Here is an 18,588-nt window from a genome sequence, read left to right as displayed (position 1 = left end):
GAAGAGGGGGTCAACCTGTTTTCCAAAGCACTAGAAGGCAGGACAAAAAGCAATGGATGGAAATTAATCAAGGAGAGAAGCAACCTAGAACTAAGGAGAAATTTCCTGACAATGAGAACAATAAACCAGTGGAATGACTTGTCTTCAGAAGTTGTGGGTGCTATACCACTGGAGGCTTTTAAAAAGAGACTGGACAGCCATTTGTTTGAAATATTATGGGGTCTCCTGCTTGAGCAGGGGGTTGGACTAGAAGACCTCCAAGGTCCCTTCCAACTCTGTTATTCTGTAAAGCCAGATTGTCAAACTGTGCGTTAAACAAGGGTATCCAGAATTGTCCTCAAGGTGAGATTTGACTAGTGCATCATAGAATGGTAACATTGTGCTTCAAAATTCTCATGTGCTTCAGTCAGGAAGTCTACAACCAGATTTGTGTTTTTAACAGTTTCATCCTACAGCTGCTTCCTATTTTGCAGGTACAAAAAAACTCTTGGCTTCTTTTCACAGGTGCAGTTAGAAGGCATGTGTTCCTATCCTGCATTTGTAGTAACTAACTCTTCCTAGTGCAAAGCTGTAGATTCAGTACAAAAGCCAGTTTGGTGTGGTGGTTAAAGTGGTTAAAGCCATGTAACTGTCAGTTTTAGTCCTGATTTAGATAGACAGCCACCTGAGTGAGCTTAGGCCAGTCCCTCTTCCTCAACCCAAGAACCAGTTTGATGTACGGGTGAAGGTGCTGGACTAGAAACATTGAACCTGAGCAGTGGTGAAATCCAAATGTTTTTACTACCAGTTCTGTGGGCGTGACTTGGTGGGCGTGGTGTGGCTTGGTGGGTGTTTCTCCGAAATTTCTCCGAATTGCTCAAAATTTCTGTTACTGGTTCTCCAAACTACACAAAATTTCCACTACCGGTTCTCCAGAACCTGTCAGAACCTGCTGGATTTCACCCCTGAACCTGAGTTCTAATCTTGTTTTGGGTATCAAGTCAATTGGGTGACCTTGGGCCAGTCATTCTTTCTCAGCCCTAGGAAAAAGCAAGCAATGAGAAGCCACTTTTAAAAAATGTGGCGAAGAAAAATGCAAGGACTTGTCCCGGTGCTCAGCAGAAGTCAAGATTGATTCAAAGGCAGAAAAAAGAAGCATATATGTATTAGTGAAACTTATTTGGTTAGTTTAAACCCAGTTTTCCACCCCTTCAATCCAGATTCCTTTTTTTGTTGTTGTTGTTGTTAAAGAATGAAAAAGGAAACTAGCAGATTTCTTCTTGCTGAAATCATCCCTCATTAAAGCATCTTTACCCAATTGTTGAATATCCAAGACTGGAGAGTGAAGTTTAATTGGAAGTTGCATGACCTTTGGGTTTAAAGTTCAAGTAGTCCTTGATTTACAACAGTTCGTTTAGTGACTGTTCAAAGTTACAATGACACTGAAAAAAGTGACTTATGATCATTTTTCACACTTACGTTTGCAGCATCCCCATGGGCATGTGATCAAAATTCAGATAATTGGCAACTGGTTTGTATTTATGACAGTTGTGGTGTCCCAGGGTCATATGATCACCTTTTGCTGACCCGCTGACAAGCAACATTAATGGGGAAGCCAGATTCACTTAACAACTGGGTTGCTAATCTAACAACTGCAATGATTCACTTAACAACTGTGTCAAAAAAGGTCATAAAATGGGGCCAAACTCACTTAACAACATAAATTTTGGGGTCAATCGCAGTCATAAGTCAAGGACTACCTGTATACCGTTTTCTTGCTGTGAAACAATTTACCACACATACTTTTTGCTTTGCCCCTCATAATTGCAAAACGAATGCTGTGTCACAATGACAAAAACCTCCATTCTGGTTACACAATCTTTAAAAATAAGCTTGGATTCTGCTAATCGTGGATTGTGTAAAAAGTAAATGTTTGTTTTTGCAGGTTTTGTTTTTTCTCTCACCCATTCAACATAAATTGAAACTCTTGATTCATCCAGTAGAGGGTAATAGTTACTCATCTTTTATCACAGGGTAGCCAGCTTGGCTGGACCAGGGATTCTGGGATATTGGTGCCTTATATTTAAAGCTTTGCAGAATTTTGTCCAAAACAGACATCATCTTAGGTCTCAATTGCAATGGCAGATACCTCTTCACACACACCCCTCCCCGGTAACAAATCAACACATGTAAAGGAAGAATGGTAGCTTGAGCAAGGGGTGACAAATTGCAATTTTTCCCCAGAACCTGTATAAGCTTATGTAGGTAAAATAGGAGCCTGTCAAAATTTTGCCCAACCTTGCCTGCACAAGTCCGCAACAAGACTGCAGAGTTGAGGGTCCCTGGGGCATTGGGATAATAATGGGGTAGGCATTATTAAAGGTCTCAACATATAGGACAAAGCTGATAAAGGCTCTGGAGCACTGGTGGGTTTCATAAATTTTTACTACCGGTTCTGTGGGTGTGGCTTGGTGGGCGTGACTTGGTGGGCATGGCAGGGGAAGAATACTGTAAAATCTCCATTCCCACCCCACTCCAGGGGAAGGATACTGCAAAATCCCCATTTCCGCCCGATCAGCTGGGATTTGGGAGGCAGAGAATAGATGGGAGCGGGGCCAGTCAGAAATTTTACTACCGGTTCTCCAAACTACTCAAAATTTCCACTACCGGTTCTCCAGAACTGGTCAGAACCTGCTGAAACCCACCTCTGCTCTGGAGGCTAAATTGTACAATGAACGGTTGCAGGAACTAGATATGTCTGGTCTAACAGAAGGACTAGGGGTTGACATGATAGTAGTCTTCCAGTATTTGAGGGGCTGTCACAGAGAAAAGTGGGTTGATCTTGTCCTCCTGAAAGCGGGACAAGAATTAACAGATGAAAACTTATCAAGGAGAGAACCAACCTAAAACTAATGAGAAACTTCCTGGCAGTGAGAACAATTAATCAGTGGAACAGTTTTCTTCCAGAAATTGTGGGCGCTCCATCACAGGAGGCTTTTAAGAAGAGATTGGACAGCCATTTGTTCAGAATGGTATAGGGCAGTGGTGAAATCCAACTTTTTTTACTACCGGTTCTGTGGGCATGGCTTGGTGGGCGTGGCTTGGTGGGCATGGCAGGGAAGGATGCTTCAAAATCTCCATTCCCACCCCACTCTGGGGCCAGCCAGAGGTGGCATTTGCCGGTTCTCCAAACTACCCAAAATTTCCACTACCAGTTCTCCGAACTACTCAAAATTTCCGCTACCAGTTCTCCAGAACCTGTCAGAACCTGCTGGATTTCACCCCTGGTATAGGGTCTCTTGGTATAGAGACCTCTAAGGTCTCTTCCAACCCTGTTATTCTATTGTATATTATTTTACTGCATGCTATTCTATTTCTTGCCCAACTCTTAACTCATTAACTTTATTCGTATGAATAATTTCTCATTGTAGGGTAGTGATGGCAGCACGTCAAAAATTCAGCAAATGCTTAACTTGACTCTGCTAGTGTGGCACCTTCCCTCAGCAAAAGAGAAACCGTTCTCCACATATTCATTTATTTAGAAAATGCAGTCCAATGATGTGTGAAGTTATGTATTATATAAGGAAATGTCAGATAATTACAAAAGTGAAATATAAGTAAAACAAAACCATTTTTGGAGGCTCTGGAGACCACGTGAGAACACGGCCCCCTTGTTTGATTTCTGGAGAGTCCAGAGTTCGTGTGACAGCAAACCCATTCTCACACAGCCTCCACGGCAGGGGTGAAATGCTCCCGGTTCAGACCAGATCACCCAATCTAGTAGCGATGGTGGCAGGTGGTTCGGAGAACTGGTAGCAAAAATCCCTGCCCACCCCCATGCCCAGCTGAGCCATGCGATCATCAGAGGCTTTTTTTTATTTTTAGAAGCATTTTTTCTACAACCTCTTCTGCCGAAAAAATGCTTTTAAAAGTAAAAAAAAAAAGAAGCCTCTGATGGATCGCACGGCTCAGCTGGGATCATCAGAGGCTTTTAAAAGCATTTTTTCTACAATCTCTTCGGCTGAAGTGTGTTTTTGAGGGTGTTGGTGAATGCTGGCGTGTCACCCAAACTTTGTGGCATGTCAGCTTTGACACACATGTCATAGGATCGCCATCACTATTGCAGATGCTCAGGGTACCACAATGTTTGGGAGTCCCTGTGTTTCCCTTCCCTTTGAAGAAATCTGTGGTGTTTGCACTTTTTCTGGTCACTAAGATGATGAAGAATCACAAAAGGTCATTGGTTCGTAGCTCTGGATGCCCAAGGTAGCATTAGAAGTGAGAGTTCTTACTTAGCCATAAAATCCTTCTTAGATTTGCCTTTCTCCTCTACTCCATGGTGTTACTGTAAGAACAATTTCATTCAGATAAATTGGTCTAAGCCCTTTGATGGAAAGGAAAAGAAGGCTTTAACAACTTAATGTGAAGATTCCTTAATAAGCCTAAACCTTCTTTCCAACAGCAGGTCAAGAAGGAACTCTTCCAGAGGGCCTTTGGAACTAATTAGGAAAGCATCATAAGAAGTATTTATATGTTGCTCTGGTTCTAAATTAAAAATCAGTGCTGATTACTTTGTAATTATTATTATACTATTATACTGTGGACATTTTCTTTTTTATAAGCCAGTGACAGTCATGTGGAGAGGGGTGGGGACGACTGGCTATGGTGGAAGACATTTTAACATGTAGATACTCATAAATTCTCTGCTCTGCACAAAAGGACTCATGAAATTCTAGGGAAAGAGATCCACTTTCTAAGATTTAATCCTGAAACTATATCTACCATATGGTTACCATATCTCTATCACACAATCCTAGGTGGTAACTTGAGAGGAGAGGAGAGGAGAGGAGAGGAGGCCCAAAATCACCCAAAGAATTCAGAGTGGAACTTGAGTCTTCCCAGTTTCAGTTCAATGTCTTAAGCCCGTGATGGCGAACCTATGGCACGCGTGCCACAGGTGGCACGCAGAGCCATATCAGTGGGCACGCCAGCTCAGCTGATTTTCGGGCCTTCTGGGCCCACCAGAAGTAGGGAAACAGGCTGTTTACTGCCTCCAGAATACCTCGGGGGTGGGGGGAAGGCCTGGTTTTCGCTCTCCCCAGGCTCCAGAGCCTTTCTAGGAGCCTGGGGAGGGCAAAAACGGCTTTCCGGTCCTGCCAGAAGTCAGCTAACTGGATGTTTCTGGCCTCCGGAGGTCCTCCAGGGGAGATGGGGAAGGCCGTTTTCACCCTCCCCAGGCTCCTAGAAAGGCTCTGGAGCCAGGGGAGGGCGAAAAATGGGCTCACCGTGCCATCGCATGCCAAAATTGGGGGGTGTCATGCGCATGTGCAAGGGAGCAGGGCACATAGAATTATGGGTGTGGGCACGCGTGCGCATGACACCCCCTCACGCTCCCCCGCTTTTGGCACGCGATGGCAAAAAGGTTAGCCATCACTGTCTTAAGCACTACTCTGTTTTGTGTAATATATATTAAGAAATGTAATTTATCTAAATGTCCTCTCTTGTCCTTCAGAATCGACAAAGCCCAGTTGTTGATGCAAATATTTCTCAAGAAAACTGGATGACCCAAGAGATCCCAATCACTAACGGACATCTTCCACAAACTGAAGACAACCTCTATGAAATCTCTCTTCCAAATATGAAGTCCAGCACCAGGGACATTCCCTTCAATTCCCCCCAGAACACAGAGCTCGGTTATGAAGATCAACATGAGCAGAGTGGTCAAGAAGTGGTCTTACAACAAGAAATGAGATCTGAGGACAAAGAAGGTGAGATTCTTGACTTGGGTCAACCCGAGTTGAAGGTTGAAAATGGATGGAAGATGTTAGATCCCACAGAAGATCAGTCCTGGTGCATAACCAAAACTATAAATAGAAGGACAGATCACTGGATGCCATCCCCAGATAGAGAATCCAAGTTGGAAGTGCTCAGATCTGGCTCACACTATGACATCCGGGCTTACAAAGGGGAGAAGAAACCTTCCAGACTCTATGAAGAAGATGATGAGGAGTTGCAGTATAAGATTCCCTCCAAAGATGTCTCGCCAGAAATAGCCAAAGAACTGGAAGATGAACGGCAGGAGGTTATCAGGAGACAAGTTGTGAGAAAAAGCAACACAATGGCAGAAAAATGGAGCTCTACAAATGAGTTGGAAGCCATCGACATGTCCTCTCTTGGCAAGGTGACCACAGAACCCAGAAAGAACAACTCCACTAGCTTTGCTCTTTGTTTTGACAATCTTTCCCCAGATTGGACAATCATCCCTGTGAATCCTGAGAATATAGACACAGAACAGATAAATTTTGCTGCTGCACGACAGCAGTTTCTCACACTGGAAAAGACTAATCCAAAGATGTTGTTGGAACCCAAGAGATACGTTCCTTCTCCAAGGGAGCTGAAGGCAACAAGCCATGCTTATTGGAGCAAAGAACCCCAGAATCCTGAAATGCCAAGGAATGATAAGGAATTAGATGAGTCCAGCCAGAGACAATTGAGACAAAACTCAATAGGAGGAGACCTTTTCGTTCTCCCCCAAAGAAAAGCCAGTTCTTATTTAGGGACCACTTTCGTTTCTGCAGAAAAGATGCCCTCTGGCTTGGAGGTTGATATGAGCACAGGGAACGTTAATGAGAGGACATTCGAGAAAGAATCAGGAAATCCTCTGGCCAAAAGCCAAGATCCTGCAAAAGAGCCAGAAGTTTGGAATGAGACTCCCATTGAGCGGGAAATCAGATTGGCCATGGAGAGAGAAGAGAACCTTTGGAAGGAGAGGGGGATCCAGCGAATTAATACCAGAGATGATCTGGTGGAGATCCGATCCAAGCCGCTCCTCTCCTCCCCAGTCTCTTCTCCGGCTTCCTCCAGGAAAGGGAAGGATAAATCTCACATTTCCTTTTATGTCCAGAGGGAGATTGAACAGGAAGCCAAGCGTGAGGAGGACCTGCAAAAGGAAGGGAGGTTGCTGGGAATGTATGACCGAGGACTTCGCCAAGAGCTTGCAGAACGTCGGAAACTTTTTGAGCGAGAAGAGGAAGAGGTTCCCTTACCTTCTCTGGGCAAACAAAAGAAACAGAGGGAGCTGCTGGAGAGCTTCCATGGAGACTCTGCAATACTCTGTTGCAACGTTGTCCCACCTGGAGAGGGGATTGCAAGCCAGAATGTGAACTGGAGCTCGGAGATCCATCGGCCCTCTTCAGTTCCAACTTTTGGCAAGAAAACCCCAGGAAATGAGCCATCCTTAAAAACATGCTCCACTGCTTCTTCCCCGAAGATGGATTTCCCTACTAGCCGATGTCCTCCCTGTAGCCAAGATTTGAAAGCTCCAAGAGACAAGTTCGTGTTAAAGAAGCAACATTTTGCCATTCCGGTTCACAAATGCCAGTTCTCTTTTCCTGAAGATCAGGGACCCCAAAGCCTTCAGAGAAAAGAGCAGAAACTGCAGAAACCAGCTCCACGAGAAGAGCTTTATACTGTGAAGACATGGCGGCCCCGGACGTCCATTCTGATTGACCAGGAGATCCAGGATTCTTTGCAGAGAGAACTGGAACTTCAAGAGCAGAGGAGAAAAATCAGTTTGACTGCACAGGAGCTCCCAAGTTCATGGGTGTCATCATCTCAAAGTTCAGGTAAGAGAAACGGAGAATAATGATGAAAGCGTGGTGGGTTCTTCTGACCAACAATGTAGCATAAGTGGAGGAGACACCATAGTGCATTCTGTCATTTTTGGAACATGTCTCCTTACAAGCACGGGATTGTATTGTTCAAGGGTGGTTCCTGCTCAAGAGACTTCCAGTTTAACTGAGTTAATAAGAGTGCAAGTCAGCTTTTGACATGGTTGGTCCAAATCGCAGGAGCTTTCGTCTTAGCAGTTCTGTTTTTTTTTAGCTCTGTCCTAAAATCTTGTTCTGGGTAGAACAGATAAGCTGCTTTTAATATAACACTACTCTTCCTTTAACTGAGTTTTTTTAAAAATTGGGACAATATTCTTCCATCTGTCCTGCATTTTTCAGGCCTTTTTCCTCGCTTTAAATCAGGGGTCTCCAACCTTGGCAACTTTAAGCCGGTCAAACTTCAACTCCCAGAATTCCCCAGCCAGATTTGGGTTCTGGGAAATTCTTTACTGGCTGGGGAATTCTGGGAGTTGAAGTCCGCCAGGCTTAAAGTTGCCAAGGTTGGAGACCCCTGATTTAAATTACTGAGATTAATATATCTCATCACTCTTTATTTAAAGCTTGTTTACAGTGAATTAAAATAGTGAAGGAAGTCCTCAATTTACAACCATTTGCTTAGCGATATTCAAAGTTACCATGGCAGCAGTGGTGGGTTTCAAATTTTTTTACTACCGGTTCTGTGGGTGTGGCTTGGTGGGCGTGGCATGGCTTGGTGGGCATGGCTTGGTGGGCGTGGCAGGGGAAGGATACTGTAAAATATCCATTCCCACCTCACTCCAGGGGAAGGATACTGTAAAATCTCCATTCCCACCCCACTCCAGGAGAAGGATACTGTAAAATCTCCATTCCCTCCCCAATCCAGGGGAAGGATACTGCAAAATCCCCATTTCCTCCCGATCAGCTGGGACTCGGGAGGCAGAGAATAGATGCGGGCGGGGCCAGTTAGAATTTTTACTACTGGTTCTCCGAACTACTCAAAATTTCCACTACCGGTTCTCCAGAACTGGTCAGAACCTGCTGAAACCCACCTCTGCATGGCAGTGAATAAAATGACTTACGATAGGTCCGCCACTTACGACCATTGCAGCATCTCCATGGTCATGTGATCAAAATTCAGACTTTTGGCAATCGGCATGTGTTTACAAACATTTGCAATGTCCCGGGGTCATGTGGTCATTATGGTGACCCTCCCAGGTGGCTTCCCACATGCAGAGACAATGGGAGAGGCCAGATTCTGAAGGACTTCATGATTCATTTAACAATTGCAATGATTCACGTAACCATGGCAAAAAGAAAAAGGCTGTAAAATAGGATATGACTCACCTAATAATTGCCCTACTTAACAACGGAAATTCTGATCTCAATCGTGGTTGTAAGTCGAGGACTATCTGTATTCTCCAAATATTAGAATAGCAGTTCTGGGAGTTACAAACAGAACACCTGAGGTATGGAGGGCACTCTGTTAGAGAAGGTGGGCCTCTATTTTCAAAGACAAGTTAACGTTTCTAAATCATAATGCAAGATTGACTCAGCCTTCCATCCTTCCGAGGTGGGTAAAATGAGGACCCTGAGTGTTGGGGACAATTATGCTGACTCTGTAAACCGCTTAGAGAGGTCTGTAAAGCACTGTGAAGTGGTATATAAGTCTAAGTGCTATTGCTATTGCTATAATCAAAACCACAACAGTCGCAATGTAATTGGTGAAATGATAGGTAACTGATCCTTGCTACCAGGGAAGGCTGTTTAGAATAGAATAACCGAGTTGGAAGGGACCTTGGAGGTCTTCTAGTCCAACCTCCTGTTTAGGCAGGAAACCCTACTTCAGATAAATGATTATCCAATCTCTTCTTAAAAACTTCCACTGTTGGAGCATTTACAACCTCTGGAGACAACTTGTTCCACTGCTTAATTGTTCTAACTGTCAGGAAATTTCTCCTTAGTTCTAAGTTGTTTCTCTCCTTGATTAGTTTCCACCCATTGCTTCTTGTCCTGCCTTCAGGCTTTGGAGAATAGCTTAACTCCCTCTTCTTTGTGGCAGCCCCCGAGATATTGAAAACTGCTATCATGTCTCCCCTAGTCCTTCTTTTCATTAAACTAGACATACCCAGTTCCTGCAGCCGTTCTTCATATGTTTTAGCCTCCAGTCCCCTAATCATCTTAGTTGCTCTTCTCTGCACTCTTTCTAGAGTCTCAACATCTTTTTTACATTGTGGCAACCAAAACTGGATGCAGTATTCCAAGTGTGGCCTTACCAAGGCATTATAAAGTGGTATTAACACTTCACGTGATCTTGATTCTATCCCTCTGTTTATGCAGCCTAGGACTGTGTTGGCTTTTTTGGCAGCTGCTGCACACTGCTGGCTCATATTTAAATGGTTGTCCACTAAGACTCCAAGATCCCTCTCACAGTTACTACTATTGAGCAAGGTACCACATATACTGTACCTGTGCATTTTGTTTTTCTTGCCTAAATGTAGAACCTTACTTTTTCCTAGCTCTTTCTGTAAAAATAGGCTATAGGAAAAGGTGGCCCGTGAATTCTCATTGGTGATGTCATCTCCATTTCAATACAGGAAGTCCTCTGGTTAAGAACGCCTCGGTATAAGGACAATCCACAGTTATGGATGGCATCTATTGTAGCAGAAGTGGCCCCCACTTTGACGTTCTTTCAGAAGGCTCTAAAAACCTGGTTTTGCCAACCGACTTGAAAAACCCAGAGTGGGATGGAGTCCATCAAGTGGCTCGTTTGATTATTGTCTCCATGGGAATAGGGGATATTGGTTTTTTTTCCCTTGTTTGTAAATTGGTTTTTATTTCTGTGAGCTGCCCTGAGTCTCTGAGAGTGAGTGGGCGACCATGCAAATTTCCTTAAATAAATAAATAATAAAAATTTGAGTGAAATACACAATGATTCAAGTTCATTACACAATACTAATTACCGGTATATGCAGTTCAGTACTGCACAATAATGATGTTCGGGTTGATATACTTATTTGACTCAAGGGCAGACTTAAACTGGGGACTATCTATCAATAAATCATATAGCCAAGGATTGGGAGCAGAGTTAGAGGAGAATAGGTGCCACGGTGACCACAATTTGATATAAAAATGTACCGTTGATGGAAAAGGTCAGTCTTCTAAACTTAAAGCAGGAGTGGGGAAAATGAAATCCCAGCAATGGTCACTTGCAGGTCTGTATTTATTTATTTTATTTATTTATTTTATTCAATTTGTATCCCACCCTTCTCCTCAGGGCGGACTCAGGGCGGTGCACAGCCAGAACTAAAACACATACCAATACAAAATTTAAAATTTTTAAAAGAATTATATGACTTTGGCCCAAAAACATTCAAACTTAAATTTAAAACATTTAAAACATGTCAAGCCCATTGACAATTTAAAAGGCTAAAAAAGGAATTTATTTCATATCCAAAAGACTTCCATCACCCCATATTTATTATTCTGGGAGATAGAATAGAATAGAATAGAATAGAATAGAATAGAATAGAATAGAATAGAATAGAGTAGAGTAGAGTAGAGTAGAGTAGAGTAGAGTAGAGTAGAGTAGAGTAGCGTAGCGTAGCGTAGCGTAGAGTAGCGTAGCGTAGCGTAGCGTAGAGTAGAATAGAATAGAATAGAATAGAATAGAATAGAATAGAATAGAATCAGAGTTGGAAGGGACCTTGGAGGTCTTCTAGCCCAACCCCCTGCCTAGGCAGGAAAAAAGGGAACAGCTGGAGGCAAACTGACATGGTGTCAATCATATGCAAGTCATTAACAGAACAATAAAGTGGGAAGGGACCTTGATTCTCGACTTACAATCACAATTGGAATCATAATGCCCATTGTTCAGCAAGGCAGTTATTCAGTGAGGATTTGCCCGTTTTATGACCTTTTTTCCCCACAGTTGAGAAGCAAACCACTGCAGTTGTTAAGGGAATCATGTGATCATTAAGCAAATCTGGCTTCCCCCATTGCTCAGTATGGTTACGCAAGAATAAGAAAATGATTAGGAAGATTGCATTCAAAAGTAAAGATAATTGTCGATGCAGAAAGTTGTAAAATATTATATAATGTTGTTATTTATGTTTTGTATTTTACCGTTTGGTGTATGTGTATGTTCTTTTTTTCTTTTTCTTTTTCTTTTTCCTTTTTTTGGTCTTTTTCTATTATGTTTTCGGTTTTAAAAATGTAAAATATTCAATAATTTTTTTAAAAAAAAAACGAGAAAGCTCTGAGTTCATATTTCACTCCAAACACAAGCTCCTCTCTTTCTTCTTTCCACTTGACTCCTCCTGGGATTAGCAAGGGCATGGTGAAGCAATGGCTTGGCTGGTCCTTAACACTCCTATATTTTTCTTCCTCAGCTGCATCGGGAGATACTGGCAGGTACTCTGTCTCCTCTTCACCTGTTTTTGTTCCTAATTCACCTGTGAGATTACCTACTTCACCCATCCTGTATCGACCCAGTCTGACAACAAACTCCGCTGAATCAAATTTTAGAAGTTGCCAAAGTCCAAGACAATCCAGGATAAGACTGAAGGAGGATGGGAAGGTAATGAGCGGGAAAAGATTTGAATTAATGGAGGTGGCCTTACACGGGAAGAGGAGTTTCTAGCAATAACAGTTGGTCAGAATAGCTACACGAAGCCTCCAAGATCAGAGATAGCTTATCTCAAAACACTCCTGGCCAAGGATCAATAGAAGTACCTTAAAGACCAGAAAGATTTTTTTGACTGCTATAAGAGTCAAGCAGGAATGAGGGATAAGCCAGGCTCATCTGTGACCAGAACCACAAAACTCCAATAGAAGAGAATATCTTAGAACATAGAATAATAGAATTGGAAGGGACCTCGGAGATCTTCTAGTCCAACCCCCTTGCTTGAGCAGGAGACCCTATATCATTTCAGACAAATGGTTGTCCAGTCTCTTTTTGAAAGCCTTCAGTGATGGAGCACCTGCAACTTCTGAAGGCAAGCTATTCCACTGATTAATTGCTCTCACAGTTAGGAAATTTCTTAGTTCTAGATTGCTTCTCTCCTTGGTAAGTTTCCAACCATTGTTTCTTGCCTTGCCTTCTGGTGCTTTGGAAAATAGTTTGACCACCTCATCTTTGTAGGAGCCCCTCAAATATTGGAACAGTGCTATCTCTGTATGACTGTATCTCTGTATATCTATCTATCTATCTGTAGCTCAGGGTTGAACTGTGGAGTTCTTGGTGCTCTCTGAGCATAGTTATTTACCTGCAGATGTTTCATTACCCAACCAGGTAACATCATCAGTGCTAGCGAAGTAATAGTAACAGAGTTGGAAGAGTGTGAGGTTTGTTCCCTGTTTATATGCAGTAGCTAGCCCACCCAGTGGGTGGGGTACATAATTTTCTCCTTGGTAGTTCCTTGGTTAAGGTATTATTTTCTCCATAACTAAAGAGGCCAGAATCTGTGTTTCTACAAGGTCAGCCTAACATCATAATTATTATTCACAATGTGATTTGCTTCAGAAATACCCTAATGAAATACACATTTCTGAATGTAAATATGGACTGGTGCTCTTTGCACGTTCAGTTTATATAAGGAACTGTAAGAGTGGGTGTAATACTCTATCTCAGGGGTGGGCAACTATGGCCCTTTTATGACGTGTGGACTTCAACTCCCAGAATTCCTGAGCCAGCCATGTTAGCTCAGGAATTCTGGGAATTGAAGTCCACACGTCATAAAAGGGCCATAGTTGCCCACCTCTGCTCTATCTAAAGCAAAATCAGGAAATCTTTTTCAAGCTGGAGGTAGAACATTCTCTTTGTGCCCTACCTAGAGACCACAGAGTCATAAAAATGTGATGACTCTCTTTATGACAGTCACAACTTATGACCGTAATTGCCAGGCTCAGTTACAGTTCTATATCAAAAGACTATCTGCATGCCATGCTTGGCTGCAAGAAGGCTGCCAGTCAGGAACTGCAGTAGGTTCGTTTTAGCCTAAAAAATATTGGCGGAAAGTCAACCTTCCCCAGTTTGCAAACTATGGTTTTAGCTCCTGCCTTCTAACTTCTTGTCTAACTCCTTGTTCCATTTTCCCTATTTTTCAGTATGCTGGTATTGAACTCAACGATGAGATTGACACTGAGGTAACTTTGTGGGAAGAAATATATCTTGGCATTACTTTGGGGTAATAGGAAAAAGATACTAGTTTGAGGAGCTTTCCCCCTGACATCTAACCACCTTCTGTGGTCAGCATTTTTACCTGTGGTTTCCCTTGACAGAGCCTTCATCTCATCACTGGCCCATACTACAGACAGACGGAAGTTATTCTTAACTTTCTTAGTGTTACAGTAGTATTTTCTCCTTAAGCAACCAATAAATTTATTTTATTATTTATTTATTAATTTAATTTGTATACCGCCCTTCTCCCAGAAGGGACTCAGGGTGGTGAACAGCCAAAATTAAAAAACATACAATACAAAAGTTAAGATAATTAAAAAGAATTAAATCATTGGCTTCCCAATTTAAAACCCCCAAGTCTATAAAATTTAAAATCCCAATCAAGAGCCATTTAGGCTAGGCCGGCTTGGTGGAATAAATAAGTCTTCAGGGCCTTACGGAAGGTCCGGAGGTCCGGGATCAGTCGTATCCCAGGAAGTAGCTCATTCCACAGGTTGGGTGCCCCCACAGAGAAGGCTCTCCCCCTGGGGGCCACCAGCCGACATTGCCTGACCGACAGCACCTGTCAGTCAGGCAATTTTGGTAAAATTGCAGCAGTTTTATCACGGGTAAAAATCAGATACCCTTCACTGACTATATTGGCAGTAGCCCTTTTCCTTATCATCCGTAGTTTTATTTATTTTATTTATTTATCAAATTTATTGACTGCCCATCTTATCACAGGGTAACACTGGGTGGTTTACAATATTAAAAAGATAAAATTTTACAAAACCTATACATAATACAAACTAAATAAACTAAACAGATAAATATTCAACAAATGAAGGCGAATATATGGGTCCCAGGATAATGCAGCCAGATCCAATCTGGGTCAGTTACTGGGACCAGAGGTTTTGTCTTCGGAGCTGTATGTGTTTCTTTGTGTATTACCACACACAGAACAGCACACACACTGCTAGAGAGAAGTTCCCTAAAGATGGGAAGTCTGAAAGTTTGGAAGACAAAATCTCTGATCCGGTGACTGACTCAGATTGGATCCTGCATAAATATTCAGCCCCAACTAAAAGATTAGGTGGGAGCAGGGGTGAGTTCTACTTACCTTTACTACCGGTTTGCAATGGGCCGCGCGTGTGTGCTCGCTTTGCTCGCACGCGGGGGGGCTCTTCTGCACAAGCACAGAAACGTTTTGATGATGTCAGGGTCAGTGGGTGGAGACTCCTGCCGGTTTTACTACCGGTTCTATAGAACAGGTGCGAACCGGGGGCAACCCACCACTGAGTGGGAGGGAGTAGGACGAGTAGATGGGAAGGTGGAATCTGTTATTAGTCTGTCAACTACTTCTAATATGAAACCATCCTCCATGTCAGGGTTCCAAGTAACACTCCCAATGAAAGAAGACTCCGAGGCTTGAAGTTCCTCAAAGTTACATTTTATTAGAGATGTCATATTGGCACATCTGGGAAAACCCGAATCTGAGAGCTTCCAGGTTTTCCCCGCTCAGAGGAAAGTCCAAGTCCCTGCCCAGCACCCACATGTCCATCACATGGTCCAATCAAAGCACTGTCTCAACTGGAGATGCCTCCCAGCCACACCCCTCCAGGTGCAGGGCAAGATGTCCTTGACTCTCTGAGCAAGGAATGTTATTATGACTATATGTCACCCATGCTCCATACAATCCTCCCTCCCAATTTCCCACAGTAGTAAATGTGGCAGGCCTGAAGGCCCAAAGCAAAAGATAGCTTCCAGGCCTGACACTCCATTAGAGCCCCAAGCCAGCTGGTAGAACCAAATCTTTAGAACAGAATTCTTTACAAAATAGAATAGAATTCTTTCATGGCCAAGTGTGATTAAATACACAAGGAATTTGTTTCCGGTGCGTAAGCTCTCAATGTACATACATACAACAATAGTAATAGATATTAAACTTAATTTAAACTCATTAGTTCAACTATTTAGGCTGATCCAGCCTGGAAAGAGCTTGGCAATTGACTTGACTTCCCTCCTGTCTCCTGTTCTGTCTCCCAAGGCTGGAAGAGGTGGCATCTAAAGAGAATTGAGTTCTCATAACTATTCCCATAGATTTACTTTCTGAAAATCTTTGACCATTGCAGAAAAGTCTCCAGAGTCATACCCAATCCATCCAATCTCTAATTCCAAGCTGAGCTTCGCCCCGGTGACTAAGTGGGCACACCATATAATTTTATTGGCGAAGGCATTAGAAGTGGTTGGCTCTTGCTTTGTTCTGGAATGATTTTTTTGACTCAGTTTGTATCCCTGAGATGACGTGATGATCTCCCAGCCACTTACAGAGCAGATCCAGTCCTGCTTGGCTTCTCTGGGGAGTTAATCAAGGTCTTAACATGCTGCTACATATTGTGCCTAATGGTGGATCTTAAATACTGTACCTGAGTATGGGCAAACCGTGAGTCAGCTCTCTTTCTCTCCGTGTGTGTGTGTGTGTATATGGAAAGGCTGAAACAGGAGTGTTCTTCCTATCTGATGGAGGCTCTGCTTTATCACAGGTTGTGAAATCCATCAAGCCCATCTGCCGGAGGAGCGCCCTGGCTCAGCTTTGGGAAACGGGGCAGATCCGGAACATAGATGACAGTGACTGATGGAACCATCCCCCCGTTGTGTTATGCAATTTTCAAGCAAGGAATCAGATCCGCCAAAACAACTACGGGCATGGGGCCAGCAGAGCTTTCTTCTGCATTTTACACACTGAAAACTTCCCTTCCCTTCTCTTTTAATTTAATTCAGTGATCAAATCTTTCTGACTGACCTACATTCAATCACAGAACTGTTTCTTCAATTATAAGAAGTTGCCCATGGCACTGTACGGTCTGATCTTGCCAACAGTTTCTGGGGTACCCATTTCTATCTCAAGCCTGCTACCAGATTGGGCACCTGCCTGCCATTTTCTTAAGACTCGGATCGCCTGAAATCCAGAGAAAAGCTTTGTAAAATCAGAGAACATGACTGCCAAGCAATATTTTAATCTCTGTACTTTACAGTGAAGCACTGACTGGGGAAAAATAAAAAGGCGGCAAGAAGAACAGAAACCAACCAACCAACCGACAGACAGAATACAGCATTGAAATGAATTTCTCATCTTCTGGTGCATGGGCTTCCTCATCTCTTAAATTTTAACTTCTTAGGAATATCTCAATAGTTGGACACTGGGCAAATAGGTTGCATCTCTGTGTAGAGCCAAGGTGGCACAGTGGTTAGAGTGCAATACTGCAGGCTACTTCAGCTGACTGCTAGCTGCAGTTTGGCAGTTCAAATCTCACCGGCTCAAGGTTGACTCATCCTTCCGAGGTGGGTAAAATGAGGACCCAGATTGTTGGGGGAAATATGCTGACTCTGTAAACCGCTTAGAGAGGGCTGTAAAAGCACTATGAAGCGGTATATAAGTGCTATTGCTATTGCTATTATGTTTCTGTGCATATTGTGTCCTGATTTATTGAGAGCACTAAAACTCCCAGTTGGAAAGACTGGGAATTCTGGAAATTGCATTGCCAATGAATCTAGAACAGGGGTGTCAAACTTCATTTCATTGAGGGCCACATCAGGGTTGTGTTTGATCTCAGGGGGCTGGGGTGGGCGTAGCCAGCTCGACGTCGGGGGCGCCTGTGATGGCCCAGGTGCTCTGCCAGCGAAAATGGGCTCCCGAGATCCATTTTCAGCTGTGACAACCTCCTGCAACCCTCTGCCAGCGAAAATAGAGCTCTGGAGGGGCAGTCCTCCCGAGCTCCGTTTTCACTGGCAGAGGCACCGTGGGCCAGTCCTTCGCTGTTTCCAGGGCAGCCCCTCAGGCCAGATCTAAGCACCCCGCGGACCGAATCTGGCCCCCGGCCCTTGAGTTTGAAACCCCTGATCTAGAAGATACAAAGTTAAGGAAGACTAGTTTACAGGCAGGCAAGTGCGTGTCAGATTAACTTTGCTCTGCTTTGCCAGTCACGCCCTCTTAATTTATGGTTCAGTGTATTGTGCAACCCTCCAAAAATGGATTAAGCAGGTAACATGAAGACAGGATCGTACGAAGCTGTGTGCATTAGCAGCAGCAGCTGAAAGTTTCAAAGGGAGTCCTTGTTTCTTTGCAAGGAAAAATATAGCCATGGACCTCCTGCATTTTGTATATTATTATAGTGCTTCCCAATAGAGAGTGCCTAACCTTTTCTATCTAAAGACATTCTGCAGGTATTCCCATTCTGTCAACAGATTTTCTGGCGTAAGAAAAAAGACCGAAAAGCTAGAAGATTAGACTTCGCCTACTCATGCAATAATCTTGTCTCCATTATGGCTTTATAAGAGGTCCAAGGCATTTTCCCCCCATTTGTCATCTTTTTCACATGACTTCTTCCATCTCTTTTCTTGCCTCATGAACAAAATGTTAATGTGGGGAAAATGGGATTGTAGCAAAAGAAAAATCAACGATACTTAGGTTAAACAGATTTGCATTAAGTTGTTCATGCAGGAGGAACTTAACATTCTCCCAAATGAATAAAAGTAAGAAAAACTATTTGTGTACTTTTGTGGGACCGACTACATTTCCTTTCTTCTTTCCTTGGATTTATCCACCAAAATGGCCGTCCTTGTTCAGTTTACAGAGTACAAGTACACCCAGCCGATTTCACTCTGAAATCTTAGATGGTCTTTCCTGGAAAACGAATTATAAACCACTGACTTAGTGATCCCCCTTTAAAAAAACAACAACAAATAAATTAAGTATCTTGGAGGCTGAACTCTTAACCTTAACTCCTCTCTTTTAGCACATGC

The 18,588-nt window shown here is 43.1% G+C and overlaps 1 protein-coding gene across 2 annotated transcripts in view; it reads left to right on the top strand.

Moving 5' to 3' along the window:
- The window catches only part of MISP (mitotic spindle positioning), a 39,700-nt gene extending 21,369 nt beyond the window's left edge, over positions 1 to 18,331 (top strand). For both annotated transcript variants that reach the window (XM_060694372.2, XM_034437651.3), the window contains exons 2-5: positions 5,492 to 7,604; positions 12,017 to 12,204; positions 13,734 to 13,772; positions 16,329 to 18,331. In XM_060694372.2, the coding sequence (XP_060550355.2) occupies positions 5,492 to 7,604; positions 12,017 to 12,204; positions 13,734 to 13,772; positions 16,329 to 16,421 (2,433 nt within the window). In that variant the 3' untranslated portion in view covers positions 16,422 to 18,331. The remainder of the gene's footprint in view (positions 1 to 5,491; positions 7,605 to 12,016; positions 12,205 to 13,733; positions 13,773 to 16,328) is intronic.
- Positions 18,332 to 18,588: the final 257 nt, after the last annotated feature.

The sequence above is a fragment of the Pantherophis guttatus genome, chromosome 1 (assembly GCF_059756535.1).
Source record: "Pantherophis guttatus breed Tessera chromosome 1, ASM5975653v1, whole genome shotgun sequence".
In the NCBI taxonomy this organism is placed as follows: Eukaryota; Metazoa; Chordata; class Lepidosauria; order Squamata; family Colubridae; genus Pantherophis; species Pantherophis guttatus.
Note: the sequence above shows the minus strand (reverse complement) of the source record. Positions and strands in the feature narration are given on the sequence as shown.